This window comes from Gopherus evgoodei, chromosome 1 (assembly GCF_007399415.2).
Source record: "Gopherus evgoodei ecotype Sinaloan lineage chromosome 1, rGopEvg1_v1.p, whole genome shotgun sequence".
In the NCBI taxonomy this organism is placed as follows: domain Eukaryota; kingdom Metazoa; phylum Chordata; order Testudines; family Testudinidae; genus Gopherus; species Gopherus evgoodei.
The window spans coordinates 362,911,419-362,937,500 of NC_044322.1; the positions used below are offsets into that span (position 1 = coordinate 362,911,419).

Sequence of the window (26,082 nt, forward strand, 5' to 3'; positions counted from 1 at the left end):
CTTTTTCCCCTGTCTATCCTTCCTGAGCAAACTATACCCATCCACACCAACATTCCAGTCGTGTGTATTATCCCACCAAGTTTCAGTAATGCCAATAATGTCATAGTTGTATTTATTTATTAGCACTTCCAGTTCCTCCTGCTTATTACCCATACTTCTTGCATTTGTATATAGGCATCTAAGAAACTGGTTTGATCTTGCCTCCCAGCTTTGCCCTGACCCTCCTTCCTCTCTGCCATTATAGCCCGTGCTCCCTCCTGTTTCCAACCCATCTCCCAGGTCTTGTTCCCCACTTACCTGTGGGCTTTGCTCACCTGTTCCCGTCGAACCTAGTTTAAAGCCCTCCTTACTAGGTTAGCCAGTCTGTGCGCAAATAAGGCCTTTCCCCTCTTCGAAAGGTGAACGCCATCTGTTCCTAGCAGTCCTTCCTCGAATAGCATCTCGTGGTCGAGGAAGCCAAAGCCCTCTTGGCGACACCATCTTCGCAGCCAGGCATTCACCTCCACGATGCATCTGTCTCTGCCCGGACCCCTACCTTCAACAGGAAGAATCGAAGAGAATACCACCTGCGCTCCAAACTCCTTAACCCGTACTCCCAGAGCCCTGTAGTCACTCTTGATCTGCTCAGTGTCACACCTCGCAGTATAATTTGTGCCCACATGGATGAGTAGCATGGGGTAGTAGTCAGAAGGCCGGATAATCCTCGACAATGCCTCTGTAACATCTCAGATACGGGCCCCTGGCAGGCAGCATACCTCCCGGGATGAACGGTCAGGGCGACAGATGGGTGTCTCCGTCCCCCTCAGCAGAGAGTCTCCAACCACCACTACCCTACGTTTCTTATGAGTGGTGGCAGCAGACCTCCCAGCCTTAGGGGTCCGAGACTTCACCTCCTTAACTGTTGGGGGTGTCATAAACAGATAGCTAAGGGTTAATGTCTCTTTCACCTGAAGCACCTGACCAGAGGACCAATCAGGAAACCAGATTTTTTCAACTCTGGGTGGAGGGAAGTTTGTGTCTGAGTCTTTGTTTTCTGTCTGCCTGCTTTCTCTGAGCTTTGGAGAAGTATTTCTGCTTTCTAATCTTCTGTTTCCAAGTTGTGAGTACCAAAGAGTTTGTTTCTTTTGTATTTACATAAATATAGTGCTGGAGTGCTTTGATTTGTATTCTTTTTGAATAAGGCTGTTTATTCATATTTCTTTTAAGCAATCGACCCTGTATTTGTCACCTTAATACAGAGAGACCATTTGTATGTAATTTTCTTTCTTTTATATAAAGCTTTCTTTTAAGACCTGTTGGAGTTTTCTTTACTGGGAAACTTCAGGGAAGTTGAGTCTGTACTCACCAGGGAATTGGTGGGAGGAAGGAGTCAGAGGGAGATCTGTGTGTGCTGGATTTGTTCGCCTGACTTTGCATACCCTCTGGGTTGGGGGGGGGGGGGAAGGGAGACTGACTCGGTGATTTTGGTTTCCAGGACTGGGAACGGAGAGGGGGAGTCACTCTGTTTGGATTCGCAGAGCTTGTGTCTGTGTATCTCTCCAGGAGTACCTGGAGGGGGGAGGGGAAAAGGATTATTTCCCTTTGTTGTGAGACTCAAGGGATTTGGGTCTTGGGGTCCCCAGGGAAGGTTTTTCAGGGGGACCAGAGTGCCCCAAAACACTCTAAATTTTTGGGTGGTGGCAGCAAGTACCAGGTCCAAGCTGGTAACTAAGCTTGGAGGTTTTCATGCTAACCCCCATATTTTGGACGCTAAGGTCCAAATCTGGGACTAGAGTTATGACAGGGGGTGATTCCTTCTCTCCTGTATCAAGAAGAGCATAACGGTTATCTTTTACCACAGCAAGCGGGTTCACAGCAGCAGTGGAGCACTGCCTGCTGCTAGAAGTAACCAGCTGGCTGTGTCCACCCTGAGCCTCCTCCTCCACTGGTGTGTCAGACACACCCTGAGGCATCTCCTCCTCCACTGGTGTGTGGGTAGTCCTGTCAACTGGGACAGCTACGTCAGCTGTCTCCACATGGATACTGTCCAGGAATTGCTCATGGATATGGATGTTCCTCAGCCTAGCCACCTCCTCCTGTAGCTCTCCCACCTGCTGCCTGAGAGATTTCACCAGTAGGCACCTTTCACATTGGATGCCACCCCCAGCCTGGATATCAGTAAGTGGAAATTGCAAATTACAGTCTTTGCAAGCCCACACCAGAATCTGGGTAAAAGCATCCATGCTTTGGTGCCCTGTCTGGCTACAGGCGCAGGTGGAGGAGACAGCTGTGAGGCTGTTCAGCTGTGAGGCTGGTATCTAGCTAGGAGAGCTAGGGGGATAAGGTGGGGGGCGTGTCCCATACTAGCCTCTGCTAGAGCAGCATTCATGGGGTCCCCTCCTGCCTTGTGGTAGCTGTTGAGCACAGGGAATCCCCCATACCACTGGTGGTTGTTATTCATATAGAACAGGGGTCCTCAAACGGGGGCTAGTGACCCCTGGGGGGGGGTCATGAGCTGTCAGCCTCCAACCCAAACCCTGCTTTGCCTCCAGCATTTATAATGGTGTTACATATATATAAAAGTTTTTAATTTATAAGGGGGGGTCACACTCAGAGGCTTCCTATGCAAAAGGGGTCACCTGTACAAAAGCTTGAGAACCACTGATATAAAAGAAGGATTGGCAGAGACCTCAGGAGTTATCTAGTCCAACCCCTACTCAAAGCAGGACCAACCCCAACTAAAAGCAGCAAAGAATCCTGTGGCACCTTGTAGACTAACAGACGTTTTGGAGCATGAGCTTTCGTGGGTGAAAAAGCAGCAAACAGGATTCTTTGCTGCTTTTACAGATCCAGACTAACACGGCTACCCCTCTGATACTTAACCCCAACTAAATCACCCCAGCCAGGGCTTTGTCAAGCCTGACCTTAAAAACCTCTAAGGATGGAGATTCCACCACCTCCCTAGGTAACCCATTCCAGTGCTTCACCACCCTCCTAGTGAAATAGTGTTTCCTAATATCCAACCTAGACCTCCCCCACTGCAACTTGAGACCATTGTTTCTGTGCATACTGTGTAGGCCATAATATAGATCTGACCATAGCAGCAGTCTGACCAATCTTTTTGTTAAGTTTGTACAGTGCCTAGCACAATGGGGCTCTCATCCATGACTGGGGCTCCTAGGGGCTACAACAATGCAAATAATAAAAACTAAAATAATTATTAATAGCAGTTGCCATATTAGAACTGATCGAATGATGGAAAAATTATTCACTAATAATTATTTGTGGGACAGGGAAAAGAAAAAAATTGCAAATAGCTGCAATACATTAGTCACCGAGCTCTGTCTGGTCTCCTGTTTCCCATAGCAGCCAGCGTCAGATGCTCTAGAGGAAAGTGTAAACCCCCTATAATTGACCTTTAAGCAGTCAAATGCCCACACGAGAAGCTTCTTCCTAATCTTTTCATTAGTGGTTGACTTATGCCACAAAGATTCAGTGCTCACATCCTTTATATACTGTTATACTTTCTTACATAACTGTGATGTTATTCTGATGCTTTTCTGAATCCTACAAGTTTCTTAGCCTCAATGAGCAGTGAGTTACCGCAGATACAAGATTCTAATCCTACCATTGGTCTTTTCCTAGAAAATGAAACCCTGGGGCAGTAATGGCTGTGATGCTAGCAGTGAACAGACCTTGGGATTTGAAAGCATCAGCATCTGACAGTATCTCTCCTTCCTTGCCTGCCTAGCACTGCAGCACTCATTGTCATAGACGCTCAACACCTGTATCCGTCAGCTGCCTCTGTTTGATGGCCACATTGCTGTATTATCTATCTTTATAGTCCCTAACCCTGTAGGATCTCCATGCTGGTAGACCCATGCCCCTACACAATGCCCCATTGAAGTCACTGGGGTTCCATGTGCATGTCAGAAGTCATAAGAACATAAGAATGGTCATACTGGGTCAGACCAAAAGTCCATCCAGCCCAGTATCCTGTCTACCGGCAGTGACCAATGCCAGATGTCCCAGAGAGAGTGAACCTAACAGGTAACAATCAAGTGATCTCTCTCCTGCCATCCATCTCCACCCTCTGACAAACAGAGGCTAGGGACACCATTCCTTACCCATCCTGGCTAATAGGCATTGATGGACTTAACCTCCATGAATCTAGCTCTCTTTTAAACCCAGTTATAGTGCTAGCCTTCACAACCTCCTCAGGCAATTAATGTGGAAGTGTTGTGCAGAGCAGGTCAGCAGACTGTGGAATCAGTAATTAGAGATGGCTACAGTGGTTTGGGTCTGTCATCAGGTTCCCCAGGGACAAAAGTTCCAGGTACATCTTAGATTGGATCACATCTGGAGGGAAGAGAAGGCATGGAGGACACGGGATGACCTATCAAGAAGGATGCTGCTGTCATGGAGACAATTTATGATGGAAGCAGACATCTTGCTCTGGACAGACAGCAGTGGGAGAAATGAGGTGCCTCCTGTGCCTCTAGGCACAGGAGACTCTAAGGCCTGGTCTACATCTGAAACTCAAGTCGACCTAGCTACATTGCTCAGGGCTGTGAAACATCTCATGCCCTGTGCGACATAGTTAGGGTGACCTAAAACAATTGTATACACAACTAGGTTAATGGAAGAATTCTTCCACTGATCTATCTACCACCTCTCAGGGGTGGACGTGCTGCAGCAATGGAAAAACTCGTTTTCCTTCGCCGTAGTGCCTACACTACAGCACTGCAGCAGGGGGAGAGGGGTAGCTCAGTGGTTTGAGCAGGCCGGCTCCAGGCCCCAGTGCACCAAGCGTGTGCTTGGGGCGGCATGCCATGGGGGGCGCTCTGCTGGTTGCCGGGAGGGCGGCAGGCGGCTCCGGTGGACCTCCCACAGGCGTGCCTGCGGAGGGTCCGCTGGTCCCGCGGCTCCGATGGAGCATCCACAGGCACGTCTGCGGGAGGTCCACCAGATCCGCAGACCAGCGGATGCTCTGCAGGGACACCTGTGGAAGGTCTACTGGAGCCGCAGGACCGGCGAGTGGCAGAGCGTCCCCTGCGGCGTGCTGCCATGCTTGGGGCAGCAAAATGGCTAGAGCCGGCCCTGGGTTTGAGCATTGGCCTGCTGAACCCAGGGTTGTGAGTTCAATCCTTGAGGGGGCCATTTGGGGAAGTGGGGTAAACAATCTGACTAGGTCCTGCTTTGAGCAGGGGGTTAGACTAGATGACCTCCTGAGGTCCTTTCCAACCCTAATATTCTATGACATCTATGAGTGCAGCTGCAGCTGTGACCCTGTAGTGCTGGTAACCCTTGCTCCCTGCTGTAGTGCCGGCAGTGGGGAGACACCCTCAGTAACCCCCGCTGTAGCATAGGTGCAGTGTAGACGCTCATCCTTCTCTTCACTCCCGTTATGCTCCTCCCAAGCCCTGTCTCCTTGCCAGGGAGGCTCCCTGTACTAGGGATGGATTTGGAGGCTTCCCCCTATGGCAAGGGGGAGGGAGGATCTCGCTCAGTCCCCCCTGGGAGGCTCCTCCCCTTAATCCGGGGGTGGGGCTGGAGATGAGAGGACCCTGGCGCGCCCTCCGTGTGGGGCCGGAACGGTGGTTCTCCGCTCCTTGTTTCCCTCCTGGGCGGGGGGAAGGTTACACAGTGCGGGACCAAGATGGCGGCGCCCAGCGCAGCCGCCCCGGAGAGCGAGGAGGGGCCGGGGGGCAAAGCGAAGTCCCCAGCCGTCACCCCGCAGAAGATCCGGGAGCTGATCGACGAGGGCATCGCCCCGGAGGAGGCCGGGCTGGAGGGGTGAGCGGGGATCTGTGGGGGGACGTAACAGCTGCTCCCTGGTCACCCCCCCGGGCCCAGTGGATTTATTTTCCCATTGGGACCCAAAATTGACTCCCTGTGTGGCTGGACTTAAGCACAGCCCTGGCTGTGAGTGGTGAAGAAGTGTAGGAGCTGAAGATGGCCCCCAAGTTTTTTGGCTGGGGTGACATGGAGGGTTGTGGTATTTTTTAAAGGTGACCACGAATGGGTGGAGTGGGGAAGGTTTCAGAGAGGATATTACAAGTTCAGGTTTGGCCAAAAGTTTAATTTAAAATTGACGGCAACGTTATCAAGGAGGTGAAGTGTATGTACCAGGTTCTGATGTGGAATTAGATGGAGGCCCACAAATGAAGGAAAAAGGTTTGTAATTCGTCAGTGAAAAGTTGGTGGTTGAAGCCATCTAGCAAGAAGATCTAAAGGGAGAAGAGGACAAGACAAGGGGGGACTCTCTCATGGAAAGGAGGGGAGGAAGACCTACCAAAGGAGATGTCGAAAGGAAAAAATAGAGCAATAGGAGGCGAACCAGGAGAGGACAGACTTACAGAAGCTAAGGGAGCACAAGATTTGAAGGAGGGTGTTATTGGTGGTGTCAGAAGTAACATAGGCTCAATCAAGTTCTCTGGATGTTACCATAAGGAAATATTAAATAAGAAATTCACACTTTTTCTTTAACAGTGCTTCACAGTCTTTTTCACCCTAGAAGCTTGTGACAAACTGGAAATGTTCTTAATGTTTTCTCTGAATACTGTGTTGATGCCTCAGTGTACCCTAGGCAGTTCTTAAGTATCTGGCAGAGCAAAGGGCCAGTGCACCTAAATGCCTGGCACTCTGTCTCCTAGTAACTGATGGCCTGGGCCCCTCCTCTGCAAAGGTGCCAGCTGAAGGTGTTGGAGACAAAGGGATCAGGTGACCTCCTGGCCCTGGAAAGGAGCTGAGCAGAGAGGAGGGGCTGGGAGGGGTTGTTAGTCTGGAGTTGGCTGGGGACGAGGAGTGAAGTGCAGACGGGGGGGGGGGGGGGCGGTCTGGCTCACTGCACCCCCCCAGAATGGACCTGGCCGAGGGGTCCGGTTCGTGGTACCTACAAGCTCTGTTTTAGACCCTGTTCCTGTCATCGAATAAACCTCTGTGTTACTGGCTGGCTGAGAGTCACGTCTAACTGTGAAGTGGGGGTGCAGGACCCTGTGGCTTCCCCAGGACCCCGCCTGGGTGGGCTCGCTGTGGGAAGCGCACGGAGGGGCAGAGGACGCTGAATGCTCCAAGGAGAGACCCAGGAGGTGAAGACGTGTGAGCTTCTTGCCCTGAACAAGTCTGCTCCAAGGGAGAGGAGGCTCCCCAAAGTCCTGACTGGCTTGGTGGGGAGCAGTTCCAGAGCATCGCCCGGGGACTCCGTGACAGAGCTAATGTAGCCTCGAGATGGGAAGAGAACCAAAGTCGTCTTGCTCCCAGTCTTGTACCCTGTCATAGAATCATAGAACTGTATGACTGGAAGGGATGTTGAGAGGTCATCTAGTCCAGTCCCCTGCACTCAAGGCAAGACTAAATAGTAGCTAGACCAGGGGTTCTCAAACTGGAGATCGGGACTCCTCAGGGGATCATGAGGTTAGTACATGGGGTTTTGTGAGATGTCAGCCTCCACTCCAAACCCCACTTTTCCTCCAGCATTTATAATGGTGTTATAAATTAAAAAACACTTTTTTATATATTTAAGGGGGAGTCGCGCTCAGACGCTTGCTGTGTGAAAGGGATCATCAGTACAAAAGTTTGAGAACCACTGAGCTAGACCATTCCTGACAGGTGTTTGTCTAACCTATTCTTAAAAATCTCTAATGATGGAGATTCCCCAGTCTCCCTAGGCAATTTGTGCCAGTGCTTAACTATCCCGATAATTAGAAAGCTTTTCCTAATGTCCAACCTAAACCTCCCTTGCTGCAATTTAAGCCACTGAATCATGCTGCTCCATTGCAAAGTTCTCAGATTTAGTATCAGTTTTCCATATTACTTCACCAGATTTGGAAAAGAGGTGGGGGAACCCTCGTGGCAAATGCATATCACCAGCTATTACTGATCAGTGTCAGGAGATTGCACGCTGATGTTTAGTGTACATCTTCGTTCCAATTTTCTCTTAATTGGCCTTTGTTTTGTTAACACTTCTTAGAATCTGAGGTTTGCAGGGCTTTTGGGAAAAAAAATGTTTTGAGGTTAATCTTGAAGGGTGAGATTGGTAGAGGTGTTGTGGACTTATTGCTGTAATATGCATTTTTCTAGAACAGTAATGAAATCTTTACACAGAGGACCAAGGGACTTTGCTTGCTGACCTGTTGCTTTATTTTAGAAAGGACACATCTGCCTTGTCAGAATCAACTAATGGATCTTCACAAACAGATGCTTTTCCTTTCGAGACAACTAGTAAAGAAGCCTTCTTCAGCAGAGTAGAAACGTTTACTATATCCTTTTTGGTGTTGGGCTTTCTGTATCAAAAGCTGACCTACCCCTACACTCCCACCAAAAACCAACTCAGAATTTCTCATGGTAGTCAGCCCCCATGCGTGTCTGTTCACCCAGCCACTCCGTTTCCTGAAAGGTGGAAAAGGTATCCTTCAGTAAAGACCCAGGTGAATTGTTTGGTTGGCCCAAGTATTTAGCTGAATACAGTTGTGATGTCTCTGTATTGTTGTCCTTAACATGAGCACTCTTTGAAGTGGGCAGGCAAACCTCATGAGCTTTCTCCCCTGATATGTGCCAAATATGGATGGACCAATATAGAGAGTGACATGCTGAAGTGCTCCAGCTGCCAGGCCTTCCTCTGTGCAAGTTTGCAGCTGGCATTTGACTTCAACAAGTGTACGTACAACAGTCTCTCCATACGGCCGATCACTTTGTTCCTAATCTGGAAATAAAACTAAAGATTTCACATCAAAGGGCCTAGAGCAGGCACCTAAATTCATACTGGGGCATTTACATTTGGTATTTTCTCTGGAAGTTGGGGCATCTCTGAAAATGGAGCTGCTTGTTTAGCATATTTAAGTTCATGCACCCAAGTTTAAAAACCCTTGGGTTTTAAAGATCATAAAACCTCCTGCTTGAGGGCATCGACTGAGCTCTACTACCAGGGGCTGGGGAGAGATTTCCTGGGGGGTGGGGGGGCAGGTTTTTCCACTGCAGAGTTTCTTGCACCATCTCCTGAAGCAGCTGGTACTGACCACTGCAGGGACTATCTTTTCGTTCTGTGCTTGGATAGCGCCTAGCACAAAGGTATCCTGGTCCTTGCGTCAGGCTCCTACATGCTATGGCAATACAGATAATAAGGGGCCACTGCTCTGAGCGTCTGGCATTGCCTTTGTAACAAAGCATTTATGGGGAATTGTTAGCAGTTAAGCTCTCTCTCCCTGTTCTGTTCACTTTATGTTGTTTGTTCTAGTCTAGCAACCAATCTCAAGTTTTTCCCTTAGCCTTGGAGTACGATGGTTTCACCGTCCTTTCACTTGCTCTCCTTCCCTGCCCATTCCTTTGCCTGGAGACCATATTAACCCACACCCACAATTGAAACTAGTGCTTTCTGCTTCTTTTGGTCAAGCAAACACTTCCAGCCAGTGAGTGTCTCTTCCTTTTGTGTCTACTATGGAGACGAATACGTCAGCGTATGATAAATAACAATAACTTGTCCATTCGTATCACTTTGCTTTAAATAAGTAACTGATCTTGTTATTTGCATGTCCACTGGGGGCATATAATTGTTTGCATAACAACACTTGGATTAATAACAATCTCTGATTGAGGCAACTTGTGGTTAGGTTTTATCATGCGTCTCTTTTCGGCCCTTTTTTTTTTTTTTTTTCAGTTTCATTCAGACTGTTGACCCTTCATTAATTAAATAGTCAGTTTAAGTAGCTACTGGTCAAATTAGTGTATTGATAATAGTACCTACTTAGAATCAAGTATTCTTTGTATTACTGTAGTGTCTCCAACAGTGCTGGGTGCAGAACAAACAGATGGTCCCTGCCCCACAGAGTTTACAATCTAAGTAACTTAAGGTGATCAAAGCACAGGGTAGATTTTTTTCATTTTATTAGTAAATGATTTGGGGTGGGGGGCGGAGGTGGGGTTGGTCAACTTTAAAAGCAGAATTAAATTTATCCTTAGCCAAGTTCTTAATTTCCAATCCTCCAACACTTGGACTTTGGCAAACTCCTACGGTTTCATGATGACCGCTTGGGGGCAGTGTGCCACGGGAGAGGGAGGGTTTGTGGCTGCAGGGGGTGGAATAGGTTTTGCCTGGCTGAGAATGTCCCCTTCTTTCCCTCGTAACCTGCCCTGCTCCCCACTGCTGCTGGTTCCTGACTGCTCCTTCAGAGCATGAACCAGTGTGGGAAGAGAGAGCAAGGATGAAGGTAAGACAAGGCAGGGAGAAATGAGTATGGGGCCTAACAGAGTTATCTGCAGGGAAGATGAGCTGGTGGGGCAGAGAGTATGAGGCAGTCTGCCCCCAATGGGATGGGGTTCTGCTATAGGACAAGGGGAAAGGAAGGTTGTTTAAGATGAGATGTTAAATCTGCAGTCAGTAACTTTTCAGGGTTCCTGCAGGGCAGGTTTGTATGCATCCATCCATGCAAATATCAGACAAAATGACACCACCTTAGACATTAGAGCAGGGGTAGGCAACCTATGGAACACGTGCCGAAGGAGGCACACAAGCTGATTTTCAGTGGTACTCACACTGCTCAGGTCCTGGCCATCAGTCCGGGGGGCTCTACATTTTAATTTAATTTTAAATGAAGCTTCTTAAACACTTTGAAAACTTTATTTACTTTACATACAACAATAGTTTAGTTATATATTATAGGCTTATTGAGACCTAAAAAACATTAAAATGTATTACCGGCATGCGAAAACTTAAATCAGAGTGAATAAATGAAGACTCAGCACAGCACTTCTGAAAGGTTGCCGACCCCTGCATTAGAGCTGTTAGACACCCTATTAGCTCTCCTCCAGTCATCCCTCTGCTAGTGCAGTATCTTCTCCTGAGCTTTGTCCGACTAGATTGAAATGTCCCACGCACTTCCCGTGGAAGATAATTCCGCAGCAACCTCTATTTCAGTCCTGTTTGCCTTTCAGACAAGGAGAGGTGTGCGGAGCTGAAGAAAGCTTTGTGTACTGCCCATGAGAAGTTCTGTTTCTGGCCCGACAGCCCCTGTCCAGGTAGGTGTCACTAAGTCCAACCTGGGCAACAGTCCAAGAACATGCTCCCTTTCTAGTTTACTCCCCTCTCTCCTTTTGTATTGGCCTTCTCATAGCATTGCCTTCAATAGCGCCTTCCTACAAGGTTGTTACAGTTCCTTTTGGCAGAGAGAGATGACTGTTAAAACCTATGCTCGGGCTGTGGAGGGGATTGCATGACTCAGGGCATTTGTAAAGGGTTAGAGAATTTATCTTTCCTTCAGCCCTCACGTCGCTAGGAAGTTAAGCCTGATCCATTGGTGAAATGTGACTCAAAGGTGACCTGATAAAGAACAAAACAGTAGGTCCAGGCTCCTTTTTGTGCTTGGCCTTTCAATGGCAGGAAGACCCTTGTTTTTAATTTGGCATCACTGATTCCTGTTCTCTCTCTCTCTGTGAAATAACAGAAGGGCAGGGATCTGCACTGAAACTGAAGCTTCCTGCTTTTTCTTCCTAATAGATCGCTTTGCTGTTTTACTGGTTGGCGAGCCAATAGCCCTTGTCAGTGACTTCCTGGATCGCTTTCAAAGCCTGTGTCAGCTAGAACTTCAGCTGCCCTCTCTGAAACCAGAGGATCTGAAAAATATGGTGAGTTTGTGCTCCCCATTGGGAGGAGTGGGGAGGGTCAGATGAAGGTGCCTGGCATGCTGGCACTGTCTAAATCCATATAAAAATGACAGTAAGGTTGAGATGTCAGAAGCCAAGAAAGGCTGAAGTGAGAGTTGCCTGGGTAACCTTAGCTTTGCCCCTCGCGCATGCATCAGCATACAGGTTTAATAGTCTGCATGGGCAATCTGAGGTGATCACTGATGTTTGAGCACTTAATTTTACAACCGCAACATTCTCCTAACAAGGGTTTTGGTGTGGAATTTCCTAAGGTTTTTTTTTAAAGGTGGTTTTCAAAATTGTGTCCAGTAATTGCACAGTTTGGGGAGGCAGCTCCTGAAAGTGGGTTTATGTGTCCTAATGTTGCATATGTGCATGAAGATGTCAGCAGCCTCAGGTTCCCACTGCTTCACGTGGAAACACTTCATGGGAAGGAGACAGTGGACTCCTTTTTTTTAGCTGCAGAGGGAAGGAGGCCAGGCCTACCAGCAGACCCTTACCTCAGTAACAGTTACTCACATTAATCAGTGAGGGGTCCTGAGCAGGAAGTGGCCACCAGCCTTGTCTCGTTAGCTGCACGGTGACTGTAAGATAGAGCAACCAGAAAGTAGCAGCCTGTAAACTCTCATCTTCTAATGGTTGCCCAGAGCATTGGGTCTAGTGCCCATCAGCCATGTACGAAGGCCTGTTGCTATAATTAGGTGTTTGGTTGTCTCTCAGTATGACACCAGAGTGGAACTTATTTGCTGGAACCAAGGGTTCATCAGTTGGTTGGAAAGGAATAACAGTGGAGATGGTTGACTTAGCTACCTCCATGGATAGCATTTATATTGTCATAGTTTTAAAAGCCATAAGGGGCATTGGCAATAGGTGTTGCCAAGGCAATGGGCCCTGAACACATTTCTGTATCCCATCTGTGTCCTTCCTAATATTCCGTTCTGAAAAGGGCCTCCCTGACAATGGGACCCTGGGGCTCCTTCCTAATTGTGTCTCAGCAATTTCCCCATCAATATACTCAGTTTACACACACACACACTGCCCCCACCCTTTGAGATCTGAGAGTCAAGCTGGGTTCATTCTGGCTCCTGCACCATCACCAGTAATGAAGATTCTGCAGGCCACATTCCACTTTCCATTTCACCTGGGCGGCCTTCTTGGGGGTGGAGGTTAGTCTGGCAATGAGAGCTTAGTTGATGATTCTGTTGCTCGTGCATGAGGCAGGATAAAATCCATCCCCCTCTCTGTGTTGGTTCTGAAGAACTAACAGGAGTAGACCTCTACAACGGTCACTAACATCAGCAGCCCTGATTCTGAAAACACCCAGGGAACCCATCTGAGGAGTAAGGAGGTGACACTTTTTCCACAGCCACTTTCCTGATTGCAACAGTGTAATCATGTATTTGTAGTACTGAGATCAGAGCCCCAAATAGAGACAGTCTTTGCTCCAAGTGTGCCCCGTGTATTGGAACTCCGTTTGAGGGAGCACAAGCATGGCTCCTGACCCTCCCAGACCGTGACTGAGTCGTGTGTCCTCTGCAGTCCTTGACGGAAGATAAAATCAGCCTTCTACTGCATCTGATCGAGGAGGAACTCGAATGCAAAACCGAAGAGGAGAAAACACCAGTGAAATTGGGCTCTGACCTCTTTCAAGTACATGTCCCCGCCTGCATCCTGGCCCTCTGTGGCTGGGCTTACAGGTCAGTAGGTGACTAATCTCTGATGGTGAAAGCTAAAATGCTGTCTGTAAATATCCTACACACGCTTCAAAATGTAGGTAGCACTTTCCTGTAATTTGCTATGAAACCCTTCAGAAGCCGAGGAGGCTGGAGCAAAAAGGACTGTCCTCTCCAGGGCCTGAGGTTCCATTGTTTAAAAAGCGTCAACCTGTAGCTCAGAGGTGGGCGACATCCAGCCCATGGGCCACGTCCTGCCCGGCCCCTGAGCTGCCGGCCAGGGAGGCTTATCCCTGGCCCCTCCCCTACTGTTCCTCCTCTCCCGCAGAGCCACAGCGCCATGTGGGCAGTGCTCTGGGCTCCAGCCGGGCGGCGGGGCTGCCAGACATGTTGCTCTGAACGGCATAGTAAGAGGGCTGGGGCCAAGGGGTTGAATAAGGGGTGGAGGGTCCCCAGGGGTGGTCAGGGGACAGGGAGCAGGGGGCGGTTGGATGGGGCGGAGGTTCTGGGGGGCGGTCAGGGAACAGATGAGTTGGATAAGCGTGGGAGTCCCAGGGGGCGAGGGTGTGGATAGGGGTCAGGGGACGGGTAACAGAGGGGGTTGGATAGGCATGGGGTCTCGGGGGGGGGGCTGTCAGCAGGTGGGGGTGTGGATAGAGGTCAGGGTAGTGAGGGGACTGAGAGCAGGGGTTGGATGGGGGTGGAGTCCCGGGGGGGGCGGTTAGTGGTGGGGGGTTCCAGGAGGGGGCTGTCAGGGGACAAAGAGTGGGGGATTGGATATGTCGGGGATCTGAGGGGAGCAGTTGGGATGGGAAGTGGGAGGGGGCAGATAGGAGGCAGGGGCCAGGCTGTTTGGGGAGGCACACCCTTCCTTACCCAGCCCTCCATACAGTTTTGCAACCCCAGTGTGGCCCTCGGGCCAAAAAGTTTGCCCACCCCTGCTCTAGCTGCTATGGTTGCAAAGAAAACCTCCAAAACCATGAAGTGAAGTAAATGATGCAGAGATAGACAGCTGCCTGAGTTTGCAGAGAGCCTGAAACAATAGCTCTGAGCTGTCAACTGCCCCATTAACTTAGATGCCAATGATGCTGACTTAAATGCCAGTGATGCTATTTCAAATAAACGTCAACACTGTTGATTATTTCGCTGCTCATCAAAGCATGAAAGGAAGGACCATGCAAAGAGCTAACTAAGGTGTGTGTGCAGGATAGTGTATAGACTTTTAATGTGTAAACTTTTAACAGCAAATGGCGAGGGGGTGTGATTTATTTCCCAGAAGTAGGAGCTCAGCTTTCAGAAGTTTGGGGAATGCTGAACTAAATGTTTAGTCTGTCAAATACATCTGTTTGTTCTAAAAGTCGGGATCAGTTTTGAGGAAGTACTAGATTTGTTCCTGACTTTCTCTCCTCACTCCACTCTACCGTGCCTCCAACACACAGCCCTACATCGGTGTCCATGCACCTCCCGGTGATCACGTGTTCCCGCTGCATGAGGAAGGTGGGGCTGTGGGGTTTCCATCAGATTGAGTCTTCCATGCTCGAGTTGGACTCTTCCTTTGGACTGGGCAGCACTCCCACCATGCCCACAGAGGCACGCTCGGACCGAACCCCACTGGTGCCCACGTCTCCCCACAGGATGATCACAAGGAGCCAGGACACGACCTTTCCTCCAGGCTCGGAGCAGGTATGCATGCCTCCCTTGGTCGGAGAGGTCCCTCCACTTTTCTTTGGAGAGAGATGGAGACACCTAGCAAAGCTATGCACGCTGAAGCCCTGTGGCCTTGTGAAAAGGCCTGTAATTGTGATGTGTGTGGAAGGCCTTCATGGCAGTGTATTTACTGTCCCAGCTTCAGACATGCTGTTTGTATGGAGTTAGATGTATGTCCTAGGGAAGGAGAAATGTCTGGGCCAGCATGATGGTCCAGGGACAGCCCCCTGTGTTGCCACTCATGGGATCTTGATTTGGGTTGCTGAGCCAGGTGGGTTAGGAGTGTTGCGGCAGAAAAGACGAGTGCGCTTATCACAGTCTAGTGACACCCCCTCCCCCCTTCTTTGGCCAACTGAAACCACATCTCTGACTGCCCTCCAGCAGCGCGTTGGTTTGCTAGGGTGGAGCTCCCTGTGTAGATCTGAAATTAGAACGTCTCTCGTGGGAGTGTTAAAGCAACATGATCAGGTAGTTTAAGGCCAGGCAGGGACTTACCTTAGCACTGTCGTAATCCTGCTGGAAAGCAGCCTCCAAGTGCCAGCTGATGGGGGGAGGCTGTGGGAATCAAGCATTTTGTTGAGAGGTTAAATCCCCCAAATGCCCACTGTCCTGGCCCGTATGCTCGACAAGAGGCTGGGCTCGGTTGTGATGAACGTGCCGGGGGCTCTCTATTTAGGCCACTGAACATAGACAAAACCCAGTAGTTTTCTCTGGCTCCCAACTCCAGAAACTAAACTTAGCCTGTGCTGCCTGATCCCATGGGGTCTCCCTAAATTCTGGCCTGGGGTCTGCAAGTAGGGAAGTGGCTGTTGACTCTATTACGGCACTGTGCTCTGCGGCTCCTCCAGATTTGCACCATTGTAACTGGGATCAGGATCTGGTCACAGGTGGGTACTTGTGGATTTCTGATTTACAACACAGTAGCTGACAGCATCCTTTTGCCATTGCCCCCAAGTGAAGATGGCTCCTTGTTTGATCCAGATCTGCAAACATGAGCATTCTTTCCAGTGGAACCTGGTTTTGATGCCCAAGCACCGATTCTCAAGTATCTCTTTAAGCTGGTTATTGAGAGCTTTCCGCTGGTGCTTATGCACTCAAGGCAGCTTTCCCCCAACCCGGGCTCTGTTGCGCTGCCATGTTTCCAATCTCGCTGCTTTTATGGGATGACCCCCTGCAGGCCCTCCTTTCATCTCTCTCTTGTGGGATGGCATGAAAGGGAGCTTTGGTGCCATTATCAAGGCCAGGTTCACAGCGCAGCCCCAGCTTTGTTGCTGCAGAGTAACGGGGATGAAGCTGCAAAAACAGCAAGACTGAAGGATTTCATTATAAATCAGGGAGCATCGTGTGCTGTGAGCACCGATTCCTCTCACCCGTGCAGATTTCCGAAGCCAGGTCCCTGGGACAGACCATTGGGGAAGAGGAGGAAGGGGTTACTTCTGCCCCTTTTGAAAGGAGACACTGTGCCGGTGGGAGGTGCCTGACTGGGGGCCCCACAGGCTGGAATTTTCTCTACAGCCCAAACTTTCCAAAGTAGCCATCGATTGCCTGCATTTTAGGCCAGGTTTGCCGAAGTGCTGAGCACCCGCAGCTCTCAGTGACTTAGGGCTGGTCTACACTACGGGGGAAAATCGATTTTAAATATGCAACTTCAGCTACATGAATAACGTAGCTGAAGTTGAAGTATCTAAGATCGAATTACTCATCGTCCTCAGGGCACGGGATCGATGTCCGCGGCTCCCCCTGTCGATTCCGCAACTCCGTTCGGGTTGGTGGAGTTACGGAATTGATATAAGCGCGTTCGGGGATCGACATATTGCGTCTAGATGAGACGTAATATATCGATCCCTGAGCAATCGATTGCTACCCGCCGATATGGCAGGTAGTGAAGACGTACCCTTAGAGCTGTAGGTGCTCAGTGCCAATGGGAATCCGCCCCCAGGGGTCTCCGAAATCCAGACACCTCCATCGATGCGGCTTTTGAAAATGTTGGCCTCTGACTGTTTTTATTTATAAACGCCTCTGGGGTAGTCAAGATCCCGATGTGAGTCACGGGGAAAAGTGCCCCCAACTCCTCAACGTGTGCTCGGTCTGTCATCCCAGAGCTACCCCTGAAAATTCAGCGTGCAGGCTAGTTCTGGGAGTGTCTAGTGGAACAGCAGTGTACTGCCCGTGGGGCAAGGTCTGGGATGAAACCGAAGTCTCACTCTTCCATAGATTCCCCGTGCAGAAGGGACCATTGTTACCCTCCGGTCTGACCTCCTGTATAACACAGGCCAGAGAATGTCCCTAAACTAATTCCTAGAGCAGATCTCATAGAAAAACATCCCATCTTGATTTTAAAATTGTCAGTGATGGCGAATCCACCATGACAAGTTATTCCAATGGTTAATTACCCTCTCTGTCAAAAATGTCCCTTCTTTAGCTTCAGCATCCAGGCATGTAATCTCTGTGATGGGAGGATATCTCACGCTGCTTTGGACTTGAGCGACCCCTCTGCCCGCTTTGGGAATAGCACAGAAGTTGTATCCAGGCCATTGGCGAGGTAGCTGTGGCAAAGCCTAGAGGGTGGGGAGAATCCCCTTTGTTGGAGAGCCCCAGTGGGTTTTTTGAGGAGTGGGGATGCGATATACTGTCGTTTGCTCAGGGAGTCTGAAGGCTAGCGGCGTTCAGATACCTGGGGATGAGCGTGGAATAAATCTCAGGGTGTTCTGTAGCACCCATGTAAATGCTCATTTCCTGGCTGGGTGGTGGTTGGACTTTGATGTATTTTGACAGTTGCATGCCCTAGGTTCAGTCACTCGCATCACTGCAAACTAATTGGGTGTTGACACTGCAGAAAGTGCTAAAACCCTTATCCTGGGCACAGTACCACCTCCCAAGGAGGAGGAAGTATGACAGCTAGGATCAGTGCAGCACTTCCACCTCTCCTGCAATGGTGCTGGCGCGAGAGGTCAGGAAGCCTCAGCGGGGCCTTGCAGATGGCAGGCTTGGGGCAGCAAGCGGCATTTGTTATGGGCAGTGGCCTGTGCCGTCTTTTGTCCCTCACACATGAGTATTTTCAGGCTGGTTGTCTGGGGCCAGCCCTGGGAACGTGCTCTCAGAACAAAGGTCTCCCCAAAAGCTTGGGTAGGGCTGGCTGTATATGGATCAGTTGGACTGAGGGAGAGGCAAGTGATGTGCCAGCCACTCGGATCTGCTCCCTACAGTGCCTACCCAGGCTTTCGAGCTGGGGTGAGTAGTAATAGTCATGAGGCTCTGCTGTGCTTCGGATGCAGGTCCCTTCCTCCAGCAGCTGAGGAAGTGCTGGTCACCATAGGAACTCTGCTACCTAGTGCTGTCCATCAGGGGCTAACTTTCCCCACCCTCTCCTTCCCACTGGTAGCACGAGAAGAGCCCGTCTCCCGTGACAGCCCGTATGCGGAGCTGGGATGGCTCAAGCCCCATGGACCGGGCCGAGCCGGAGGCATCAAGCCCGTCGACGAGGAGCCGCCCGGTAACCCGCAGCATGGGGCAGGGGGACAGTGTAGAGGTGCCATCCAGCCCTCACAGGAGAGCCAAGCGGGCGCGCCTCTGCTCTTCCAGTAGTTCGGTGAGTGCCTGGCCACACGCCAAGGAGAATGAACAAGAGAATTTGCCATTCTCTCAAGAACCCAGGTCAGCTTTTCCCTGCTGCTGGCAAAGTCTTTGCAATTTGCTTCCTCGTCCTTGTGTTGCTCTGTCCTGGCTGCATCCCCTGAAGCGAAGAGAACATCACACACGCACGCATCCCTCCAGTTAGGTTCCGTCTTTCTGTCCAGCTTGGGGAAATTAGACCTTCTGCCTCTTCTCAGATCTGGCAAAGTCAGATCTTTTTGCAGGCCCAGGAGGGATCAGGAGGAAGGTAATGGGATGTGGGGCCTTTCACACCCCTAGGTTGTGGGTTTTAATCCAGATGGGCCTAGTTGTGATGGGAAGTTGCTTCCCTCTGGTGGCTGCTTGATGGCCTTCAAGTATTGAATCAGGGTCATGGAGTGGTGTCCTTGGTGGTGGGACAAGAGTCACCTTATCAAAGCGCCATCATTGCAGTGAATTTGCTCCTTTAAGCCTCAACAGAGGGTCCACGGAAACACTCTGAAGATGGCCCCTCCAGCTCAGGGCTCAGGTGAACTAATGGGAGATTTGAAAGGGCTACTGCAGGGTCCAGTGAATTGGCTTCTTTCACTGGCAGTTGTCAGATACTTTCCTCTGGGATGGTCCCAGGCTGCAGGATGGAACCTACCCTTCCCCAGACAGCCCTGGAGATGAATGACACCTGTGTCCTGGGTGGTGGTGCTCTGCTGTTCTCTGCTGCCCTGGAGAGGGCTCCCAGCGTGGCTTTGGAGGCTGGAGTCGGGGGTGATTTTAAATCAGTGTCTGACTGTACTATTAATAACGTCTCTTTAAAACAAGTCGTCACGCCCCTCCCTGGTTTAGACCCATTCTCCTCTCCTCTCACTGCAGGACACTTCCACCAGAAGCTTCTTTGATCCCAGCTCTCAGCACCGCGACTGGTGCCCTTGGGTCAACCCAGTGCAGGAGAAGGCCGCCTCCGAGGACACTGGCGACCAATCGGAGCTGACATCTGTGAAGGTGGAGCCTGGCTGGCGGGTGGTGCTGAATGTCCTCCTGGCCGCCAGGAAATCAAACAGAGCAGCTGACGCAGAGCTTGTGGTGAGAGCTCTAGCAATTGAGATCCCAAAACTGAAACCTACCTTATTCTTTGAACCCCCCGAACTCCCAAAGGCCTATTCCAGTTTGCTTTAAACTTGGCATTAAAATTCTACCTTGGGCTGAGATCCTACATGCAAAATTTGGGGCAGCTTGGTTCTGATCCGCCAGAAAGGGTTTTGATCGCTAGTAGCCCTGACTGATGCACGCTGCCCATTCAGAAACAGCTGGAGCGTCATCCACTTTCCAGCTCCACAAACTCACTGACTCAAACTGCCCCAGCTCTGTAAGGGGAAAATTAGCTGGAGCCTGAAGCTGCTAGTCACATACACAGATGGACTCTGGTGAGTCTGTCTATCCAGGGGGAAAGTGAAGGTGAAAGCAGAGCCTGGACAGCGAAGAAGGTGCTGAAGATATTTGCAGTACACATTCATATATAAATACACCATGTTAGAGACGGACTATCAGCATAGCCATGGAGAGATGCTAGTCCCTATAGAGAAGGTTGAACCTGGCTTCCCATTATAAGCTTGATTTTGACATCACTACCTCTATCTTAGCCAAAACTGGCCCGAGCTACCCCGAAAGAGAGGCGCTGTTTGTCAGTTTTACTAGCTCAGACCTCTTGTGTTGGAGAATGACCTTTGTTCTAACTTGGGAGGGCTGGGGGAGTTGAGTTTTCAGCATTTGTCTTTGAAGATTCAAGCAATTTGTATCACGGACAAGATAGCTGGGTGTCTGTCCCAGATGTGCCACGTACAGCTGCCGTCTGGGCAAGCCTCGGAAAGCTGGTAGAGTTTGACAGATAATTTATCAGGATGATAGAACAAGCATAGGCTGGAGATTAGAGCCCAGGCCTGGGAATCAGGAGATCTCAATTCTATTCCTGGCTCTCACTGTCACTGCCCCATTCTGTGCCTCAGTTTCCCCTTCAGTAAAATGGGATTATGTAAAAAGGGCTAGTGTCTGTAAAGCAAGTGTGACCCTTGGATGAACATGCCAGTGGTTCTGTCCTGTTGCACTTTGTCCTCTCTCCTGGGGCTTTTGAGGGAACCCCCCAGCTGGGCCATTGAGGGTGGAGGGGAGAGAGCCCAGTGGTTTGAGCATTGGCCTGCTAAACTCAGGGTTGCGAGTTCAATTCTTGAGGCCATTTGGGGATTTAGTTGGGGTTGGCACTGCCTTGAGCAGGGGGTGGGACTAGATGACCTCCTGAGGTCCCTTCCAACCCTGATATTCTATGATTGGGGTGTAACTCCCTGCTGGAGTGACTTGACCTCTGATTGTCCCCTTGTTTCCTTCTTGTTGCAGAGCCTCTCAGTAAAATCCTGCAAGGTGTTCCGGATATTCCGGCAGTGGGAAGCTATGTGCTCCTCCTGAAGACGCTTGGCCCCAGCCAGGGAACGCCTGCCGGGCGGGTTGCAAGGGACATTGGGTCGGGTTAGAGAGCTGCTTTGCAGTTCCTTGCCAGGCCGCTCCTGGAGACGATCCTCCAGGCTCAGCGAGCAATGGGAGCCCCTTCCCAGGGGATGCAGGTAATTTGGGGATGCCCAAAGCACAGTGTGAAGGCCACACTCAGCCCTGGCTGTAAACAGCAGCCCATGGCTGTTTGATTTGAAACGGGGTGAGGTTGAGCATACGGGCACATTTGCCAAAGCCTGCACCCTCCTTGCAAGCTGCCACTGCATTTCTCGGAGCCACTAGCCTGGGGCAGCCCCCCGCCGGCTCTGCATTTCCCCCACCTCCAACCAGAACAGGCTCCATGCAGGAAGGATCTTTTTCTGCCAAGGAACTACATCCATTTCATAGGTTAGTGCAGCAGACGGGCCAAGGCCTGTGCCACACTGCACACCATACAGGGGCCTATGAGCCAGGGCCCCACTGGCTTGGGGATTGATGACAGGTAGTAATAAAATCTTTCCCTGTTTTTTTTCTTAGCTGTCTGGTGCTCCTTCCTTCATGGGTGGGGCTGACCGGTGACACGCAGCCTTAGGCCTGGGCAGTCATACATAGATGTGTTCTGCTGGGGTCCTTGCTCACCACACAGGGGCACAGCACCTCCCCCGATTCCCTGCCAGCAGACCCATAGTGGGTGCAGTTCCCCAAGTACCTTTCCTTCCTCACCGCCAGGCTTGGGGTGTCTCGCTAGAAGCTCTGGCACCTCGGAAAGAGCCAGGCTGGCTTTGTCCGCAGGTCAGGGGGCCTCCAGGCAGGCATGAGGGAGCTTTGAGGAGGGAGAGGATCCACTCGCAGCTGCAGGGCCTCCCATGGGTCACTCTCTACAAGGCCCCACAGAACCTGTGATGCCTTGTCCGCACTTCTGCTGAGACTGAACATCCCAGGCCATGCTCACCGTGACCCAGGAATCAGACTGTGAACTTCCAGCCCAGTTTGGCCAACCCAAGAAATCTGAAGAAGCATCTGAGCATGCAGGAACTTGTCCAAGCCCTGCTGGGTTCACCCCTCTCCAGCAGGTTAATGCAGAGAAAGAGGAGGCCCTTCTGTAGCCAGAACTGGCTCCCTAAATCTACCCCCACCAGTGTCTCTTCTCCCCACTCCTTTCTCCCTGGGAAGTAGTAATACTTCTGAATTCATATGGTGCCACTCATCCCACAGATCCTAGGATGCTTCACATGTTATACCCCCGGCATCACTAAAATGCAGCTCCCTCTGGTGTGGAGCACGGCCGTGAGCCAGTGCAATGCACAACACTGGCAGAAGCTGTTCAAGGACACTGAGCAAACCCTCTTGAGAAGGAAGTTGCACGGCTCTCTAATAGCCACACGGCACAAATTGGACCTCTGCAGATTTCATGTTTGCCCTGCATAGAACTCTGCCTTGGAGGGCGACAAGCTGAGCTGAGCTGTCCCTGCTGGGATTCCAACTCCTGCTTCTAGGGAATCTGGGCATGTCCAACAGTCTTGAAAGCCTTTTATAGCCTAGTCCATTGACAAGCCCCTTTTGGCCAAGGATAGACGTGCCCTAGATGTATCTCCTGCCTGCCCCGGGTGCCCCCTGCAGCTGTTGTGTCTGCTTTTTAGTCCACCCAGCTGTGGATCAATCAGAATATGTCTCAGGTGCCAAGGTGATGTGGGGTCAAATGGTGGCACAAGAGCCCCCAAGCCCCACAAAATACACAATGGAAACTACCTTTGTTTGAGCCCCTGAATGCAGCCAACCGAGAATCCTAAGAGCTGGCCAAGTAACCCCCCCCGCCGGGAAACTTCCACAAGAAGGGTTGTGGTTACAGACAGACCTGGCTCCGGCTGATTCATGATCAAACAGCCGGCTCACCGGCAGTGCAGGGGTAGGTGTCATGTGGCCACTCCAGCCAGAGGCCTTGCAATCCGTGCAGGATTGGTGCTTGCTAGCACCATCTACTGTCACTGTCACAGCATGTGGGTCCCTTCCAGGGGATCCCCCCAGGCTGTGCTCCCTCTCGTTTCTATCGGGGGGGGAGGTGTTCCTCTCCTTTCACCCAAATTGGACTCTGTCACCTACATTTTTTTCTCCGCTACAAGCTGAGGTTTAATATTCCACCTCCAGCCTCTTTACCAACATGGATTAAAACCCATATTGCCCCTATCAGGTATGTCATATTATATTATCCCCCTTTTACAGTTGTGGAAATTGAGCCAGAGAAATTAAGATTTGCCCAGAGACCTAAAACAAATCACCATGAGCTGGGCATAGAAGCAGGCCCTATCAGCTCCCTGCTTTAACCTTCCCAGAACTGGGCATAAAACCCAGAAGTCCTGATTCCCAGCTACCTGATCCAACCACTCAATGAGATGGATTGAAACTAATATTGTGTTTCTCTCTGCATTTGAAGCACCTACTTTAGAAAGCAAACAAACTTGTTATTGGGGTAAAGTTACAATAAAATGTTTAACAAACTCCATGAGACGTTACTTACTCGGGATCAGAAGTTTGGGCTGAGCAGAAAAGAGGAGTTGAACTTTAACCTACTGTCCCTCTGGAGACTCTGCTTGCTGCTGGGTTTGTTAATTTTAGGTCTCTGGCCTTTGCACTTGGCAGCATCTCCCCTTGCTCCTTGCTGGAGTCTAAGGCTGTAGCTCCACTTGGGTGATACAAAATTCAACTCACTTTCCTGGGGCTGGGCTCACCCGGCACCCTCCTGACTTCGAAAACTGAGTGGGTTCACTCTACGGTGAGTAGATGTGTCTGACCTTTCGAAGCCTGATATCTTAGCAGCAAGGGCTCTGCCTTCCAGTGAGAAATCAGCAGGGGGAAGGGATCTCGGCTTGAGATTTTGCCAAAACCACAAACACCAAGCGAACCAGCTGTTTTATTGAAAAAAACCTCCAGCAATTTCATAGGCTGCAGCCTCTGTCCGCAGTGAGCTGTTGCTCCAACACTTGGCATGTCCCTGTTCCCCAGGCGCTTCTCCTTAGGGGACGCTTCCTTCCACTCGTGATCCTCTGAGCCAAGGAGATGGGAGCAGGACCATAATGTGTAACTGATTGTTAACAGTGAACTCCCCAGCCGTGCTTCTCGTGCAGGGGGGTGAATCGCTCAACCTCAATGTTAAATCACTCACAGCTTCTTTCCATGGTGGGATGGGTACGGCCTGGATCCCACCCCAGGCCCCACTGGGGTGCTCGCTAGCAGAGCCAACAGCAGGATCAGGGCCTGGAGCTGGAAGACAAGTAGCCGGGTCTTCCTGTCACCACTTGGGTCCTTCCACGCTGCCTCCGGTGCTAGATTGGAGCACCGTCCCTGATGGATCTGCTGAGCCTCCAGCCCCTCTTTAAAGGGTGGCTCTGCCCTGAGGCGAGTCTGTGTCCATGTTTGTCTCCAATACTCACTTGACAAGTCAAAAGATTCTTTTCCTACCCATCCCGCTCCCCGAAGCTGAGAGCCAAGCTGGGCTCTTTCCTTCTCACATCATCCCCAGGAATCAAGTTGCTGCACCCCAAATGTTGCCTTTCCTGATGGGATCACAGCAAGTGAGTGAGCTGCTGATGTGCCAGGAGGCAGAGAATCCCGCTGGCTTTTCTGTAGCTGGGGTGGCTTGAGGGGAGCTAAATGCTGGGACGTCATCTCCCTACGTTGTCTATTCAGACTGTTTGAGCCTATGCCCGATCCCCTTGCTCCCCGTGAGTCATGCCTTTCTCTTGCAGTAGTCCCCTTGATTTCTGACCCTGAGCTCCTTGGAGCAGGGACCTAGAGGCCCCACCCAAGCTCAGCGCCCCCTTGGGCTGGGTATTGTACAGTGCCGCTCTGAAGAGCTCCCCAGCTGAACAGAGGACAGACATGGTGGGAGTGGAGACAGGTGTGTGTGTGTGTGGGGTGTCTTCCCCAGGATCACACAGCAGATCTGTGCCCATGCAGGGAAGAGAGACCAGGTCTCTGCTGGGTCCCAATCCTGTTCCCTGCTTGCCCCATTGTCTGTGACGTGCCAGCCCGCTCGTGGTCCTATATAAACATGAGCTCTTTTTTTGTGTACGTGCTGAAAGCTATGGAAAGGCGCAGCCCAGGCCAGAGAGCCAATGAGCTGGTAAATACCCATTCCAGGGATTTACTGACCCTGCTGCTTGTCACCCTTTCGTTTTCATTGCCACGCTACTAGGTCTGCGGGTATCCCATTGTCCTTCGAGACCCTGCCCAACAGGAATCCGAGTTAGAGCAGGGTTCGAGTAACGCCCTAGCCTAGGCTCCTCCGGGGGCCGGGCCACTGGCGGGTGATCTCCCATAGCCTATGCATGTGGTTCCACGGATGGGTGGTCTTTCCTTGGCCAGGGAGAGGAGTGATCCATGCAGGCAGTGTGGCCTAGTAGCTGGAGCACTGCTGTGGGCTGCTGGAAACCTGCATTCTAGTCCCAGATCTGTTACTGCCCTACTGGGGGATCTTGGGCAAGTCACCTTGTCTCTCTGTGTCTCAGTTTCCCCTTCTATAAAATGGGGATAATGAGCCTGACATCCTTTATAAAATGCTTTCTGATCTGTCTGTCTTTTATGGGAGTCCTCTGTTGCAGAGGCCCTGAAGCTCCATCTGGTCTCCTATTCAGCACCTAAGGGAGGCTACTAGGAGAGGGTGCATTGGTAGAGCGAGGGAGGGAGTCGCAGGCTGGGACAGCAGTGAGGGGAATCTGTCAGTATATAGGCCTGTTTGTTAACCTGAGATAGAATTTTGGGTTTAATTTTTGATACTCTTATAGCCTTACTAATGTGTGAACAAAGACTCTGTGTGTTGCTTCTGCCCAGCCAGATGGATTTGTTAATATAATGAGAAAAAAAAATAAGACACAGACCTGAAGTGTTCCTGGGTATGGTGGGAGTGTAATATACGAGCGTACACTGGAAGGCTGCCTGGCTCCTTTCTCAAGCCAAGGTCAAGCAACCAGCTAGGAGGGGCCAGGGGGAGGCATAAGAAACACTC

General features: G+C 50.7%; 1 protein-coding gene across 1 annotated transcript; it reads left to right on the plus strand.

Moving 5' to 3' along the window:
- The first annotated feature begins 5,633 nt into the window (after nucleotides 1–5,633).
- On the plus strand, nucleotides 5,634–23,521 carry ZC3HC1 (zinc finger C3HC-type containing 1). Its single transcript, XM_030580311.1, has 10 exons — nucleotides 5,634–5,775; nucleotides 8,129–8,240; nucleotides 8,487–8,637; nucleotides 10,909–10,992; nucleotides 11,471–11,598; nucleotides 13,156–13,313; nucleotides 14,729–14,972; nucleotides 18,379–18,585; nucleotides 19,476–19,685; nucleotides 20,991–23,521. The coding sequence occupies exons 1-10, from the start codon at nucleotides 5,639–5,641 to the stop codon at nucleotides 21,057–21,059; spliced, it is 1,500 nt and encodes a 499-aa protein (XP_030436171.1). The 5' UTR covers nucleotides 5,634–5,638; the 3' UTR covers nucleotides 21,060–23,521.
- The last annotated feature ends 2,561 nt before the right edge of the window (nucleotides 23,522–26,082 follow it).